The 18098-nt window shown below is 40.8% G+C and overlaps 1 protein-coding gene across 25 annotated transcripts in view; it reads left to right on the forward strand.

The window, feature by feature from the left end:
• Positions 1 to 18098, forward strand: part of PHLDB2 (pleckstrin homology like domain family B member 2) — a 219602-nt gene that overhangs the window by 183163 nt on the left and 18341 nt on the right. For 7 of the 25 annotated variants that reach the window (XM_047724331.1, XM_047724355.1, XM_047724381.1 and 4 more), the window contains 9 exons: positions 185 to 274; positions 3593 to 3736; positions 4356 to 4544; positions 6351 to 6491; positions 7682 to 7781; positions 10762 to 10776; positions 11829 to 11849; positions 13828 to 13863; positions 15590 to 15797. In XM_047724331.1, the coding sequence (XP_047580287.1) occupies positions 185 to 274; positions 3593 to 3736; positions 4356 to 4544; positions 6351 to 6491; positions 7682 to 7781; positions 10762 to 10776; positions 11829 to 11849; positions 13828 to 13863; positions 15590 to 15797 (944 nt within the window). Of the gene's footprint in view, positions 1 to 184; positions 275 to 3592; positions 3737 to 4355; positions 4545 to 6350; positions 6492 to 7681; positions 7819 to 7848; positions 8662 to 10761; positions 10777 to 11828; positions 11850 to 13827; positions 13864 to 15589; positions 15798 to 18098 lie in introns of those variants that run through there. The other 18 variants (XM_047724402.1, XM_047724375.1, XM_047724421.1 and 15 more) reach the window with 16 other exon arrangements.

Below are 18098 nucleotides of genomic sequence, written 5' to 3' on the forward strand. Positions count from 1 at the left end.
AATGATCAATAAACACTCAATAAATAAATAAATTTTAAAAAGCAGTCCAAAGAATTGAATACAAACTCTTCACAAAAGAAGATGTATGAAGAGCCAGTAAGACACATGATAAAATACTCAACATCATTAGCCATCAGGGAAATCTAAGATTGGCCAAGCTTAATAGATTTTCGTGTTCCTTCAGGAAAAGGAAAACCTTTGTAATTTGGAAAAGAAATACTCCAGCCTCTCTGGGGGGAAAGGGTTTCCTGTCAACCCCAGTACTCTGAAAGAGGTAAGCTGTGATTTTCTGTGTCCCCTTCTATCACCTTAGAGATCAAGAGCTGTGCCTCCATTTTAGATGATTAACTAAATAGGAAAACATTAACTTGAGTGACTTGGAAAGCATCAATGGTTTATGGTTTTCCTGCCTTTTATTTGTGCTTTGAGGATTTCACAGATTATCTTTGTGTTTAGTGCAGGTGCACTGTGTGTGTTTGTGTGTGTGTGTGTGTGTGTGTGTGTGTGTGTGTGTGTGTGTGTGCAGACCACGCTTGACAGCGACATTGTGGGTTAACTTGGGGCTTCAGACAAGTTAAGATCCAAACCAAGATTAGGTCTTAAATTCTCTTCTTCTCTGCAATGCCCTTCTTCAGTTCCTCCTCTTTCTTATGTTACTTCTCCTTCTCCTGAATCTGACAGCAAATGAAAATATCTCTGCACATTTGATAAGATAGCCTGGTGCCTTTCTTTTCTCTGTCTCTTTTCCCCCCAATGTTGTTTGTGCTCTTTCCCTCCCTAACTTAGAAAATCCTATTTGCATTAAGCTCCACACATTCTTGCTCCCAAACATCCATCTTTCTGAAATACTTTTTTTTTTATGGAGCTATGCTACTACAATGGAAGAATATTTTAACTCTAATTTGGAAAGTCATAACCCTGACTGAGAAAGAAAATAGTTGTTTTTTTTTTAGTATAGTTGATACACATGTGACATTAGTTGTAGGTGTACAACATCGTGATTCAGCAAGTTGTATGTTACCTGTGCACACGAGTGTAGCTATCATTTGTCCCAACTAAAAGTCATTATATTTGTTTTTTTCCAAAAAGCTAAAGAAAAAGCTTGCTGCTGCATAAAAATGTGTGTAATAACAACAAAAAAAAAAAAAACCCAAAACCCTTTATTTCTAAGTATCTTTTTAAACAATAGCAAAGTTAAGACTTCCTACATAGGAAGTATTTTGTGTGTGAGTATAGGTGTCTGAAGTAGATGCTCATCACAGAAGAAGTATGAATAATGTGGATCTTGGAAGCATTTTGTGAAAGAGCTTTATTAGATGATTCAGTTTCATAGTTTCTCTCCAATATTCAGAAGATGGAACTCACAGATTCGGTAGACACAGGGTCATAGTGGATGGAGTGGAGCGGAAGAAGAGAACATTGGTGAGGTGGGTAGGGACCAGGTCTTACGAGGTGTGTTAAAGAAATATGGTTTATCATATGTGGCTGGGCAGTCCTTGAGTGAGAGATTTTAAGCAGGGAGGTGGTATTATTTGATATCCATTTGTTAAGCATCCCTCTGGGCCACTGGCCCAGTTTATGAGGAGTGAGAGGAAAAGCAGGGGAGCTGGGAGGGAGGGGATTGCAGTAGTGAAGGCTGGAGATGCTCCTCTCTTGCCTTCATGCAATGGCAGAGAGATGGAGAGAAATAGTCAGATGCAGACGTATTTTAGAGGCAGAGTTGACAGTTGTTGCTGATAGATTGGATATAAGATTGAAGTAAATCAAGGGAGGTATTAGGAATGATGTCATTTTTCCAGTTTGAGTCATGAGCTGAACAGTAAGGACCTTTTCCTGAGGTAGTGAAGACTGGGGCCAGCACAGGCTTAAGAGGGAAGATACATGGGTTGACTCTGGACCTACTGAGTTTGAAGGACTGTGGCATCCAAGTGAATTAGATAAACTCTAGCATCTTTTTACCTCTTGGTATAAGAAAATAATCTTCCCTTTTATGCTAATGAGTTCTTTTTCTGTGCAGACTTCCTGATGCCAAAAGCCCGTTTGGTTTTTGACTATCAAAAACCAAAGTTGGTATGTCTCCAACTCTTATGTTTGTTGGGTAACCGTGTTCTCTTTCATGGACTAAGCCGACTTGGCTCACGAGATGTTTTGAATTTCTTCCTTTCTTCCTCTCTCTCTCTCTCTCTCACCGACTCATTCTTTCACCCTTCTCTCTTTTCTTAAGGACTGATTAATTTATATCTAACTCTTTCAAACAAGTGCCACTTTTGACAAATGGCATACATGTTTGAAGCAATAAATCAGGTTATATGGTCTATGACGTATAAAGAATCAAATCTTTGTTTTGAAACACCACGCTGTCAACTGAGCAAAAGCATAACTGAAAGTCATTTCTCTTCATTCCCATTCATTACCAAAGACAAAAGGAAATTTAACAATCCAGTTGTCAACTTCCTTTCTTCAGTTTAATCTTCTGAAACTTTACATGGTATCTATTGCCATTAAGTTCAAGACTGTATTCAGCAGCATTTTGAAACCTACAATTTATAGTCAACTTTAGCTTTCCCCACTTTGCCATAATTATAAATCAGTAAAAACCTTGCTTTCCAGCCTGAAATTCTTGCTTCACCAGCATAATGATATCTTGCCTACCCTGGAGCCACTTTTTTAAAGGATTGATGGGCTAATGGAGGATCCCAAGTGCTAAATTTAACTCAATTTTACCTTTAAAAGAGAAATATTATTCTATACTCTTTCTTCTACTTTTCCCACTGTTTTGTTGATATGGTGAAAATTACGATTGGTCTGTACAAATACTTTCCATGAAAATTTACAAGTGCCTTTTCCTCAAATATAAATTTGGGAGTTTTGAATCTCCCAGGTTTTGATTCATGGGTATTTTATTGAAGCTGAAGCCAAAACTGAATCATTGTCATGGGCAATTCTCTGTCCTGGGGTAGAACTGGAGGGTTGGGGAAGCTGCCTTGAATTGAAATAGCCTCGAGCTGCAACTCTCCTGCAGGTTCTGTGTGTGTGTGTGTGTGTGTGTGTGTGCATTACAAATAAATTAGTATTTATAAAATTTCTCTGTACAAAAACCCGAAGACTTCAGCCCACTTTAGTCACACTCTAACTTGTAAAAACAGAAGAAGAAAATCTAAAAATAAAGATTTGTGGAAAAGGTTCTTGAATTATGGAATGAGAGATTGCATTGTAAATTTTATATCTCAGATTTGTGCGTGTGTGTGGTTATTTTAAATGTTGTATAATGACACCCTTATTCAATCAACAGAATGAATGCTGTTATCTCTCGAAAATCTAAAATTGAAGTTTTTAGGTTGTTTATATATAATTTAGTCATCTTGACTTCACCCCCCCAAATTATGTGTAATGCTTGTAATATCACTTTTCAAGATTAAGTGTCATAAATCCATTTTAATTGCTGATGATTCCCTTAATGCAACATTTGGTCATTCCACAGATACTTGGCTGTGCCGCTCAAAGCTAACTCCATTGTACTGGGAGCATTAATACTCTTGCATGCCTCAGCTTTTGCTTTCTTTGTGTTTAACTTCTGAATTCCTCCTTTTAGGGCTATATCAGTGTAAATGAAATTAATGAGCCATGTGTCAATTCCACGAATCTATCCCCTTCCACTCAGTTCCCCGCTGACGCTGATGCTGTTGCCACTGGGCCTACCACAGCTGTGCTGGTGAGCCAGCCACAAAATAAAGAGGTGTGTTGGCATGACATTTCATTCGTTCACTGCTTTCCTCATGTCAGAGATTAACCCATGGTTACCTGAAAATGAAGGTGTGTGTGACCATATACATCTGGTTGACCAGCGGGCCAGAGTGATGCTGAGTTTGAAATACATACCCACCTGGGGCACTGTTTTGTGACTCTTCATACTGGAAATTATGAAATATATGGTGCAGAGTGCAGTACCAGGAGAATTGAGTTCAAAATTATAAAATCTAGATCGTAGCCCTCTGACCCAACCTCGTTTTCATAGAAACCGAAAAGCCTTTCTCAAATTGTTAGCTTGAATCATTTTTCCAGTTTGATTTTGTTTTCTCTTGTGTTAGTGGGATGGATTTTTTTTTTAATGTTATGCCTTTTTAAAACATCTGGGGAGGGGCAAAGAATAGTAAATTAAAGTATCTTCTAACTGTTCCAAGTTGTTCCCAGAGTAGAATTTTAACAAAAACCTAAATTGAAAGATCCTGCCCACCATTTGTGACTTCTTGATTAAAATACAAGAAAACAGAATAAGGAGATTATCGATTTCATTTCTTTGTCTTATTCTTTCATTTCATATGGACACATACATACTTTTTCTTTCTCCTATAAAGCAAAGATCACCTGTCTGTTCTGGATTTATGTTTCCTTCCACCCTCTCTCCTCATCCTGTCACTCAACCTCCATCAGCCCCTTGGCCCGAAGTCCTGGCTCCGTCTGTCGATCCTTTCCCATTAAATGACACACCTCCTCCTCTACCAGCTAAGAAACACAGAAGGCAGCGGCAGCAGCAGGAGCAACAGGTAACTAGGCACTGGTGTTCAGAGTCCGAGACTTTGACCTTGACAGCAGTCACTGATATGGAATCTTTCCTTCCACTTTTCCAAAGGTGTTTTGTTAAAGAGACAAGTACCTATTCCTTTGGTGGGTTTTCTTTTATTTGGTTGGCTTTTGCTCTTATGATTTTTTTAAGGACCTTTAGTATTTTTTAGGGGTGTTAGGATTGTCCTAAACTTTGACCCTTTGACTGTCCTCTCTTGACTTTTGATATGTTGAAGCTAGATATGTTTTATATCCTTACGCTTCAGTTCCCATTCAGCCAAAATAGTGTAACTTGTCTCAGATAGTTTTCAAAATGCTAATAATTATTTCCGTTAAATCCATGCTATAAAAAGTTGCTGTGTCAGCACAAAATATTTTTCTTACATGTTACCGAAATCATAATGACATCATGCCCTCGCTATGGGTCATAATTCGCTAAACATTTTACAAATAAATATCTCCTTTCTTCCTTCTAATGATCCTGTGAAATAAGAATTGATCTCCTTATTGACATTTAGCGAACTGAGGCTTACTTAGCAGAGGTAAATAGCTTGTCCAAGGTCACACCACAAGTAATGCATTTGGCTCATAGAAGTTTTTATTGATCACCTATTTTTAAGTAAACATTTCATTATGAATGCCACCCTTCTTTTAGTACATCTAGTGTATAATCATGCATAGGTATTCAAAAAGTCTCTTTTGAGGGTTCCTTTCAACTATCATCAGATTTCTATATGAATTTGGCCCCAGAAGATGCTAAGGAGTCATAGTCCTAGACAATTAGATGAGCCCTGCTTTGCTGGGCCCAGCCATTACATTTCTCAAAGTTACCTTTATTGACTTTTACCTGTTGTTAAAGGACTGTATCTCCTCACTACTTTTAGGTTAATAAATAGTAACTAGTGTAAGTAGATAATATAAAGTTAAAATGCTGGTGTATTTCATGATTGGCATGTTTAAAGATTGATCATAAATTTGGTAACTCAGATTTGCATTAATTCTTATGTATTTCAACAGCCTGAGCTTAGTATAAAAATGATCAAACCCCAAGAACCTTTACTTAGGAAATAACTTTACTACTCAAGACATTTTGGGGGGAGGCTAAGAAAAATTTGGATAAATTTCAAGTTGGCAAAAATTTTGCCTTAGGAATCTGGAAAAAAAAAAGAAATGGTCAACAGAAGGGTTTTTAAATATGAGGGATTAGTGTAGGGGTTTCTTGACTAAGCTTTTTTTTTAAATGAAAGAATAACCTAGAAGAATGCCTTATATGGAAGCATTATATGGATTTGAAGTGTTTATTTGTAATTAAAATATTATTCCGACTTTAAAACAACTTCCCTGTTCACTCGCTCTTTCTCTCCATCTTCTCCCTTCCTTGTTCTCCTCACACTGGGATCTGTGCCATCACACAGAACTGTCCAGAAAGACAAGGGGAGAAACTGCTTACTTGCTTTGTCCACTGGCTGTTCCGCCATCCACATGGCAACCATCATAATAATTTGTAAATTGTCCTGAGGCCCCAAGGCTGCAGGAACTAACTATGAAAGTGAAAGGTGGATTTTTTTTTTAAAGTTTCTTGGTTGAGTAATAAATTCTTCCAGTGACTATGTATCTTACCAAATGCTAGCCCTAGTCTGTTAGTGAACGCAAGTATAAGTTGATTTTTTTTTAAATTCTGTGTTAAAATTCCAAAACTCCTTTGTAAATGCATACTTCTTAATTTCTTCAGTGACCTCTTTCAATTAGTCAAGTTTTGCTATTCTGCTTTACATTTGCATTTAAAGCATTTTAGAAGTCTGGAAGAAAGGAAAAAACAGCATAAAGAAGGCCTCTATCTGAGTGACACTTTGCCTCGAAAGAAAACCACACCTTCCATATCCCCACATTTCAGCAGTGCTACTATGGGGAGAAGCACCGCCCCAAAGGTAGGACGTGGGGTGAACCATGGGCTTTGCATTCAGTGAGTCTTCTTGTCCTCATGTTGGCCAACATCAAAGGCTCTTAAATAAAATGCCGAATATTAAACCATTAAGTTTGCTTGTTGGGCAGACAGAGAACTATATTGCATTTTCTATCCTACTCAGAGGACGTACTGAATTGTACGTCCAGGAACAAAGAACCTGGGCCTGGGTATTTTCTACCATCACACAAGTGGCGGAGAGTGTGCATTTACATGACAGATTCGCCATGACTGCCTCCCAGATCTGGAAATTGGAGGCTATTAACTCTGGATTCCAGGAATAATAGCCACAAATATATACTGAGAGCATTTCTGTGAGCCTGACCCTGCACTAAACCCTTTATATGGATTGTTTCATTTTAAAATCTGGCAGCACTCTTCAGCCAAGGTACTCTGTATTACCTGCATTGTACGTTCGGACAAACTGAGGTGTGAAGAGACTAAGTGACTAGCCCAAGCGCCCTCAGCTGGTTAGCAGTGAAGCGGGACATTGAACCCCCGTGGTGTGACACTTGAGTCCTCACTCCTGTTTTGATGACTTGTGGCGGGGGGGCGGTCACTGCAGAAAGAGGGGGAAGGGCAGATGAGAAAGAGGTTCTGAGTGAGCCAGGCTTTGGGGCCTTTCCCTTGCCTTCGATCAGAGTAACTTTGTTTTAATCTATTTTATAAACTGGGGTCCCGAGTATACAGCACACTGCGATTTTCTATTTTGAAAGAGTACAATATTGAGTAGGTTTCTCCAGTGTTGAGGGGGAGCAGGACATTGGTACACTTGTAGCAAGTAGACCTCTTCGCTTCCTTGTGCATGATGTGCCTGCATTCCTGTCCCTGCACCTGCCCCCGGCTCCTTGTGCATGAAGAACTGAGTTGTCCTTTAAGGTGGTTTTGAACAGCGTTGCCCCATCTGTCTTCATTTTTGGAATTGCTTCCCCTGCAGAGATTGCTGTGACGTTGAGCCTGCCGTGGGGCTCCTTGGAAGTGTCTGTGACTGGCCTTTGCCACTTAGCGTGAATTACAGGGATGCCTTCGTTCCTACTTTCTACCGTCCCTGCCTACTGGGCTTACTCTGGAGTTTTGTAGGCAGGGATGTGGCCCTGTCCTGAAGGACCCTGTGGCGGGCAGTTTGCCTGAAGTGTCTCCTCCTGGTTCTCACAGGCTCACCTGCCCCTGGGACAGAGCAACAGCTGTGGCAGCGTCCTCCCTCACTCGCTGGCAACCATGACCAAAGACTCAGACTCTCGGAGGACGCTCAGAGGTATGTACCTATTAAATCACACATTGTGTCTGTGGGTAAGCGTTAGAATTTCTCTGGGAGAGGGAGCAAGAACAGGGGTGGGGATCTTTAGAGAGGGAACAACCAATATCCTGGGTTTTATCCTTAACGAGTCTTCTTTGGGGAAGGATCTCTGTCGCCTTACTGTTGTACTAAGGTAACTTTTCATATTATACATATGGCAGGCACCTTTTAAACATACCCACTTCACTTCCTCAATTCAATTGAATTCCCAAACCCGGAAGGCTCCTCTAGAATGACTAACCTTCCCATTCTGTAGAAAGAAAAGAGAGACGGTGGAGATCCAGAGAGATCGCCAGTTGCCTTAATGAAGCCACTTACCTGGTCTGTGGGCTGAGCCACTATTCTGTTGCGACATATGCTGAAGAGTCATTGAGAGGACACACTAGTGGCCCAGGACCACATTCCCATTGGGCCTTTCATGGGATCTGAGCTTTTCTTCTATGTGGTTGTTAGGTTTCGGGTAGACTTAGATCCTGGGCATCTTTCATTTCTTAGTAATAATACACTGCATTTGTAATGGAGTTGTTGAATAGTCTTTGTGGTGCTCGGAGAAGTTACTGTATTGCATTTCCAGAGGTGAGCTTCTCATCGAGAGGATTAGAGTTGTGTCAACACAGTCATTTAGGTCAATAGTTTATATGGGCCCCAACTTTTGACCAGACGTGGTGCTAGAGACCAAGAATGCAAATAAATGACACAGTCCTCACCACCTGACATGCTTATACTCTAGTGAGGAAGAAAGATACATAAAGATGATTTAAGGAGTCCTGAGTGGTTCAGTCAGTTAAGTATCTGCCTTCAGCTCAGGTCATGGTCCCAGAGTCCTAGGATCGAGCCCCACGTAAGGCTCCGTGCTTGGCGAGGAGTCTGCTTCCCCTCTCCCTCTCCCCCTCTCATGCTCTCTCTCTCTCTTGCTCTATCTCAAATAAATAAATAAAATCTTAAAAAAAAAAAAAAGATGATTTAAATGAAATGTGGTACATGCCGTGATGGGGGAATGCCCAGGATATAAAGGGGGCTGCCGATGGAGTGGTCGCCATTTGGGCTCTAAATGCATTCGTGCATTAGTGGAATTGAAACCCTTCCCTCCAACCAGGCTGGAATTCAGTTCTGACTGCTCAGCCCTTCTGCCAGTGGTACCAGGGGATAAACACAGGTTTCTTGCCAAAAGAAAAAAAAAGAAAAGAAAAAAATATGTATATACATATATGTTATATATATATATTATATATGGATTTTGTGTATATATAAAATGTATATATGTGTGTATGTTTTATATATATATATATATATATATGTATATATATATATATATATTTGGCTCTCTCTCACTTGAATGAGGTTTTTGAATCATCACCAGATGTGGTTTAAGAGTTCATAGAGCTGTAGTGTTCATAAGAGAGGTTTATAATGCATGAAAGGTTTACAGTGTTATCATGTGAATCAAATACAGTTGATTGAACTTCACTTTTATTTTCTTTGCTATAATTTCTTAAGCTAAAATATCTCATGATTTATAAAGTTAAGATATCTCTTATAATTTATAAATAATAAACATAAGCGAGTCTTGATATTTTGGCTCTCGTTTATCATTGTTCACTTGTGGGTCAAGTCCATTTTCTGTTAAAGCATTTTTCTGTGATATTTATAGACTTTTTCAATGGGTTTTTCCCACTGGCTGAAGACATCAGAGCTTGGATTGGCCACAACACCACATTTTATGTCAGAAGTTATTTCTTAAGGAGTAATAAAAACCAGACCTTTATACTAACTGGAGAGATTTGCGAATTCAAGAGCTATTAAGATTATCATGTAAGAGGATTCTTTTTTTTTTTTTAAGATTTTTATTTATTTGTTTGATAGACAGAGATCACATGTAGGCAGAAAGGCAGGCAGAGACAGAGGAAGGGAAGCAGACTCCCTGCCGAACAGAGGGCCCGACATGGGGCTGGATCCCAGGACCCTGATATCATGACCTGAGCCGAAGGCAGAGGCTTTAACCCACTGAGCCACCCAGGCGCCCCATGTAAGAGGATTTTTAATGAGAATTTTGGTGAAACCAAAGGATGCTTGATCTTTATTTTTCTAATCTCCTTTTGCCCAACCAAGAATGGGAATCCCCATGATGGGTTGGTTCATAGAGGAAATGTGAGCCAATTCCATTAAGGCCCCATTAAGGATGAACTCCGCAAAATCCATTGACTTTTAGCTATCTTTTGCTCTGGTCCTTCACCGATGTGCTTTGCTTTTGTGTATCTGGGAAGACTGCGGCTGCATTCTTTCCTGCTGCAGCTCTCCAGCGGGGTTCTTCTTCAAGAATTTCATGTGGTGCTGATGGGGCAACTTCTGAGGAAATCGAGAACCATCCTGTGTGTGTTGGTCCCAGCAGAGGTGATGTGTCTTGTGAAGCCAGAGGAAGAGGGGCAGGGAGTGCAGTTCTCAGAGTCACAATAGACCGGAAAATTGGCAGGATTTTCTCCTAAGCCCCTACAGGTGGCCCATCCCCAGGAGGCATGAATCATTATTGCATTTAGAATTGTTTCACTAACACAGTTTTGGCTTCACTAAAATGGCAAAGGCAAGTAAAAGTCCATGGTTTTGAAAAAACTGGACCCAACGCATTCTCATTAACTCAGATGTAATAGATTATCATTTTGGGGGGAGTTACACAATTAACTTAAGTGAACTATTTTTTTTTTTTTGCTGCTTATTCATAATGGATACATCAAGAACAATGGTGTAAGTATCAGCCTTCCTTCCATCAGCTCTGTTTTCCTAGAAAAAAAGATCTCTGAGAGCAGAGTTTAAAGCAGTAGAGCCCAGGAACTCAGCTCTTAAAGTTGTAATGCTTATTGGCTTTTGTACCACTTGTGAAATGTTCCTTTGTAAGCTCTCAAATGAATGAAATCTTTGTCCTTTTGTTTTCTGTTAAACGCAGGAAAGTCCAAGAAAGGTATGACAAACCTCCTCACTTGGTGTTTTTTTGTTTTCAGCAACTAGTGAAAGGTCATTGTTAAGTCATCTTTAAGAAATGATCGGATTTGAAACTGTAAAATAGTGCATTTTTAGCCAGAGGATCATACATTTTACACAATAGAGAAAAATTGCTGCACGTTTGCTAGAAACCCAATCCTGAGGGCAGCTGCTGTTCCCTCACAGGGGCAGCTGCAGGAGCCCCTTTGTTTTTATTACAAGGTCAGACCCTGCAGGAAACCAGAGTGGGTGGGGAGGGGGGAGGATTGTTTTGCAAGACTCAGAATCTAGATAAAGATCAGAGTGGGCATTGTCAAGTTTGTAGGCTAAGTGTAAAACAGGAGGCTTCTCCTTTCTGAAGGGCAGGTATAAATAAGGCCCGCTACAAGGGAGGAGGGAAGGATTTAGGACGCTCCTACTTATTTATTCCATTTAAGCCCATTGTAGAACACTTGTGACCTGGAGGAGTGAAGACCAGTTTGCTTGACTGGCTTGAATAAATGAGATGCTTATGACTGGGACAGGGTGGCAGAGATGCAGGGTGTCAGAGGACGCCCTGGTTATAGAAAATTTGAGGGACTGTGCTTGAATAACTGAATGGCATTTGATAAATCCTAGCTCTTAAAAACTATGTGCTGCTGTCTGCCTGGGAAAAAGAACTGTTTTATCACTATGATCTCGTTTTTATTCTCTCTGTTTTCTGGTTGGCGAGTATGTGTGAAAGATGTTTCATTTCCAAACGTTGTTGACTAACCGTATGCATGTATCTGAAGTTTATTATTATTTCTTAACTTCCCAGGTTCCTCTGTAAACTCAGATGGAATCTGGAAGTGTGAACATCCGTCTTGCCTTGTTAATCTGGTGTTGTGACTGACACTGCGGAGGATGGCATGTTGAAGTTGTCTGTTTTTCTGGTCTCCCGTCATCCTTTTTGATCTTGTCTCTTTCTCCCTTTCTCCGTCTTCCCCCTTCTTCGTCTGTGACTCCTGACTCATCCTGTACCTTCATCTCCTGGCTGTGGACTATGGTTAGGAAGAATGAATTTCTCAGCAGGTGAGCTATGCTAGGCTAATTTGTCAGAAAGACAGATTAATTTTATCCTCTTAAACCCAGATTATAGTCTTAAATCATCTCATTTTCTCTATTAAGCCCAAATAACTATTTAAAGTATACGACACGGGCGCCTGGGTGGCTCAGTCAGTTAAGTGTCCGACTCTTGATGTCGACTCAGGTCATGATCCCAGGGTTGTGGGATCAAGCTCCGTGTTGGGCTTGCACGGGGCTTGGAATCTACTTAGAGTCTCTCCCTCTCCCTCTGCTCCACCCCGCCTTTAAAAAAAAAAAAAAAAAAAAAAAAAAGGAAGGAAACAACACACATTTGGAAGGTATTGGCAACACTGTATATCCCACAGTGGCACAATTAAGAGATTAAGTTACAAAGGAGTTTTCAGGTGTAATTAGCCAGAATTCATAGATAGGCGTGAATAAGAATGAGAAATGGGCCTTGCACGTCCTCTCTCCTGGCTCTCTTGGACAGTGACGAGACTTGAATTGGTTTGGGTTCCTTGCATGGGCTCTGCTGAGAGCCGAGCCTCAGATACTGTCAGCTCCCCCGTTATAAACCTTATAACTTCCCTCCAGTGGCTATTGCTGCCTGGGTAGAAAGGATGTAGAGCCTTTACAAGGCCTTCTTTGCTTTCTAGTTGCTGTCCCACTGCTGAATGTTATTCTTGCTACATAATTTAAAAACAAAACCAAAAACAACCAAGTCGTCTCAGGGTTTGGAAAAGTCTCATTTTTCCCAGTGCACTTACCTCGCCCCCCACCACCCCCACCCCAGATAGTAGACACATTCCACTTCCTTATTTAGCCACCGCTGAAACTGGAATTTATAGATGAGAAAATGCATTGATTCAGCAGCTCTTTAGTTCATGACCTCTCCATACTAAATAAATGGGGATCCCATGGTGATCAGGACACCTGGGTCCCCCTCCCCGGGATAGCTTGCCCCTGTTCTGGGTTTACCTAGCTGCACGAGCACTTCTTCTTGGACCTCCTACCAAGGGGTCCTCGTTTGGTCCTGTTGCTCTCCTGGGGTGTTTCCTCCATTAAAAGTCTCTGTACCTTTGGACAAGCGGGCCAGAGCCTGGGTCCAAAAGCCAGCTCTTTGGAATCACACGGGTGCAATTCCAGAATCACAGGGAAGAGGTCCAGGCCTTTATTTGTGATTGCAGAAGTAACTGAATTTTTTGAAGTTCAGGAGGGAGGAGGCTAAGCCAGGTGGTCGCTGAGTTCACTGTGATTATTAGTAGAGGGTTGCCAGGTGGGAGAAACCAGCCTGTCCATGAGGTAGAACATTTCCACTCACCCTGGAAACAAAATTCCTGTGCCAGGAAATACATGCTCATCATTAGCACGTTACTTCACTTAAATGGCCCTGAAAATCTAAGGCCCTCGCTCATCCTACCGCCAGAAGGGTGGAGGGTTCTCTCAAACATAGAGCCCAACTCTGACGAATAATGGGGACCTGGAGCATTTGTGTTCACAGCCCTTAGCATGCTGCACATAGCCACACGGCTGGCCCTTGTGCCCACATCTGACATCTTTGAGTCATTTTAGTGTGCTCTTTCTTCACCTGAGGGTCATAAGTTCATTTTCTTATTTGCCCTACTTTTGGGGGGAAAAAAATAGTGGGCGATCCAAGGATCAGGACCCACCTTCTTCTCTGCTCCTCCAAGAGGGTGTTTGTGGCATCATAGGGATTCGCCTTTCCTCATGTCAGTGCCAAGGAGATAATTCTCGTATGTTTTCAATTCCATGGCTGTCTTTTAGGGATTTGGTTTTCATACGACTGCTAGAAAGTGGCTCCACGATGTCAGTGCCAGTGTCAAAGTTTTCTTTGCCAGTAGGGCTTTTTTGAAAGCACTAGGAAAGATACATGCGTGACTTTTTCAAATAATTTCTGGTGTTGTTTTTTGTTTGTTTGTTTTTGTCCCTCTCCTTTTCATAATAACTGGAAACAATTTAAAAGGAGCGATTAGTAAATCCAAAAATTCAAGTATCAAAGGTAAATATCTGAGTAATGATTTTTTTTTTTTTAAAGGCACAGGCTCCACGCTTATGAATGCACCGGCTTCACTTACTGCTCCCCGTGTTAATCACTATGATCGATGGATGGCCTTCTATCCGAAGTGTCGTGCTGTGCTGTCTTGTGTTGCATCTTCCCTTTGCTGAGTGATATGTGGCTCTTGTGTGTGTATTTGTAATATCTAATTACAGCTTATATTAAGGAAGGTTACTTCCCCAGAAACGCCCTCATCTGAACTAACATATTTGCACTTTGATATTTAAAATGACTCCACGTAGTTTGGCCAGGCAAACTCCCTGTGGAACTAAAATCATTTTACAGAAATGTGTCCGATGCTTTGTTAAATCCTCACGGATGTGGCTTCTGCTTTTTTTGACATTTTTCATTACCAATTAAAAGCCTCAGCAAGGGTAGGGAGAGCTCAAGGAAAGAGGCGAAATTCAAACGTCCAATCATTAACCCTTAATGGATCTGGTAGTAAATTTGATGAGGGAGAAAGGGGTGGCAACCTACTGTTGGCTAGAGAAACATGTTTTTAATGCATTGAGGAATTGGTTTATCAGTTCAATGTCTGCTTCCTGCCTGTATGGTACATAGAGAAAGGAAGAATAATTTAATTTGCATTGTCCCGAATCAGCCACCAGCAGGCAAGCCAGAGCAACAACACGAAGTAAAGCCAGTGATCTAACAGGCCAGTTGAGCAAGTAACAGGGTAAGGAGAAAGCCTGGGACTGAGAGCGCTTTGGCTGCTCTTGATGTGAGTTCTACATTGTGCTATGGTTGGCCAGCACTAGCTGGCTGAGGGCTGACGGCAAAGGCAGGAAAACAAGAGAGCTCTATATGTGGTAATTAGGAGGGGTGTGCCAATTGGGAGAATTGTTTTAAATCATTGGCTGTGGATGTTTTAAATAATGAGCAGGCAAGGAAAATTGGAAAAAAAAAGTGAGAAAAATGTGCAGTTTGGATTTTTACCAGATTAAAAGTGTTAGTGGTGGGGCACCTGGGTGGCTCAGTGGGTTAAGCCTCTGCCTTCGGCTCAGGTCATGATCTCAGGGTTCTGGGATCGAGTCCCGCATCGGGCTCTCTGCTCAGCGGAGAACCTGCTTCCTCCTCTATATCTCTCTCTGCCTGCCTCTCTGCCTACTTGTGATCTCTCTCTGTGAAATAAATAAATAAAATCTTAAAAAAAAAAGAAGTGTTAGTGGTAATATGAGTGAGATACAAGTTTCTTAAATCCTACACCTCGATGGTCCGCCTGCTGTTTTATGACCAGATGGAGTGTTCCTTAAATTTGAATACCATTGAGGAAGTGACTGTCCTAAGACCATGCTATTGCCTGTCACCAGGAGTCATCTGGCTTCCCTTGAACCCAGCTACTTTTAGAAGATACAGGGCCTTTCATTGTGTTTCTGTTCTGGTTTGGTTTGCCTGTTTGTTTGTGTGTGTGTGGTTATATTCTCAGTTGCGCTGAGATGTGGGAATGGCAAAGGAGAATGTGAGATGATCCACTGATGGAAAAGATCACGCCCAAGACCACCTCGCTTGCACTGAGCATGATGCTGTGTCTTTGATCTTCTTGGCTTCAAAACAAATTAGACCAAAGTCCAAGTTTTGTACGCAGATGTTTTGGGTTGCTGGTTTGAGTCTCAGAAGATCTGAGACTAGAAGATGAGGCATACTAACATATTTATGGCTCTTTCCTTAGGGTATAATCACCAACAGATGAGTGAAGGACAAAGGCAGAAATCTTCTGACTTTTACAACCGCACAGCCTCTGAATCAAATGTCTACTTGAACAGTTTCCACTACCCCGATCACAGCTACAAGGACCAGGCCTTTGACACGCTGAGCCTAGACAGCTCCGACAGCATGGAGACCAGCATCTCCGCCTGCTCACCTGACAATATCTCTAGGTAAGATGTATTCATCGTTGGGGCTTCCAGTTTAGAAAAGCCCCTGCTGGTCTCATAAAGTAAAGGCATCAGTGTGGAACAACGTGAATGTACAAGCCCAGATTTCTGAGACATAGTCTATGGGGCGGAAGAGGGTTGAGTGTCATGGCAGCCTTTGAAAGTAATTTCCTTGTATCCTGTGTGGCTTAACCAGTCAGACATGATATAATCCATTTTTCTCCTTTACTCTCTTTCTTTACATTTGAGTTCACGTGTACACTGTGCTTCAAAATTTACTTGCCTCTGTTGGTTGACTCCAAGACTCATTAAGACTCCTTTTGATTGTATAAAGAAATCCGACAGTATAGTAAGAATTTCAAAGGATTTCTTACATGTCTGTTTCATTAAGAGGAAGGGTTTAGAACTGTTCCACATATTAAAATTTTGGTAAGGATTTAATCATTCACATTCGTATTCATACTTTGAGGCAAGCAAAGATGGTCTTATGGAATTAGGGCTAAAAGCACATCTAAAATATAGATCTGGTCCTGGTATTCTGCCCCTTCAAAAACTACTCCCCTAGAACCTGCATTCTGGATCCATCCCAACTCGCCATTCACTCTCTCCTCCTGACATACCTCACAGGGCTTCTTATTAATTGAGAGGATTATAAATACTCAGATCTCTGTGCCTTTGACCATATTGGTCCCAGGCCTGGAATCAAGTAGTTTGTTCACTCATTGATTTACAGGCTCTTTCATTCATTCCACGAATACTAATGGAGTGCTCTAGAGTCAACAGTGGGCTGGCGTTGGGTCATGCTAGCTGGCAAGTGCCAAATGTGCATATTTTTACCTGTGTGTGATCAGTGATGTCATGTTGGTAGTTTGAAACTGACCATGGTGCGAGTATATACTCCACATAAATGGACATTTGCTCTATGTCAGGGGTTTCATTTCCCTCCAGAGAACTGATTTACCAGCATGACACTGTCTACCATCAATTTATCCTTCCATTTGTGTATTCACTCAATCCATACTTAGTGAGCACCAGTAGTGTCTGGCATTGTAAATATCTTTACCATCCCCATCCCTCTGCTCCCATCTGAGCCTGGGGAGACTTTCCTTATCTGTTAGGCTTAAACTTAGGTTGGAAACGCAGGAAAAGCTCTCCTTTAGGGCCTTTTCCTTCTGTGTTTCCACTGCACTTGACTCTTTTTTCTATTATCACTGATCACATGGCAGTATAAAATTTTCTCTTCAGTAATTAATTGGTGAATTCCTCAATGTCAAGAAGGCTGGCTGATTCTCCTTTTCCCCAACCCTTAACATTTTCTGGCTATAGTGTCTGGTTACAGTTAAGTCTCATATTCATTTCATTTATGAAACATGAAATAACCCAAAGCTAAGTATGTTTTGTTGATATTACTATAACCAGCAGAGATCTTAGCAGATGGTAGGTATTCAGTAAGTGTTGGCTGAGTAAATACCTCAGGATACAGTAAAATGGCCATATTTTCAATTTTGTTATATTAAAAACTTTTGTTTGGTCTATTTTAATTGACTGAATTGTTCACTCATTGCTTTATAGGCTCCTTCATTCATTCATTCCACGAATACTAATACTATGATTTCAACCTAAGAAACATCCAATATTCAGTAAATGTTAATTGAGCACTTATGCGTTCCAAATGCAAACATCTAGTTGGGTCATTGCCATTAACGAATTTCCCTCTGTTGGACTGAAGCTGCAGGCTGGAAGCAGGAATGCTTGTACTCCTTGGGCGATGATCATGCTCCTTGAAGCAGATCACAGAGGGCTCTTGGTCCTGATTTACTTGCTAATCGTAAAATGGAGGGGTCGTTTCTTGAATACAAGGCAACGATTAATTTAAAAACATTTTGATGGAAAATTACCATCCTGTAAATATAATTTAGTTCTTTATTTGAATAATTTGCTCTCCCCTCACCTATAATAAGAGAATGACAGAGAGAGAGGGAAAGTAATATCAACAAAACGTACTTAGCTTTGGGTTATTTCATGTTTCATAAATGAAATGAATATGAGATTTAACTGTAACCAGACACTATAGCCAGAAAATGTTAAGGGTTGGGGAAAAGGAAAAGAAGGCAGATGTTAACATTCTGTGGTAAATAAAGTATACAGTGTATTTTCTTTTGGCATTAATGGGTAAAACATTAATATTATTGGATATACCCTATCAGAGAAGGAAAGGAGTCTCTGGGGAAAAATATTAAAGCAACAATAAGAATTGTATTGCTGCTTGTCACATGGGAATGACCTTAATTGAAAGAGGAGATT

The sequence above is a fragment of the Lutra lutra genome, chromosome 1 (genome assembly GCF_902655055.1).
Source record: "Lutra lutra chromosome 1, mLutLut1.2, whole genome shotgun sequence".
In the NCBI taxonomy this organism is placed as follows: Eukaryota; Metazoa; Chordata; class Mammalia; order Carnivora; family Mustelidae; genus Lutra; species Lutra lutra.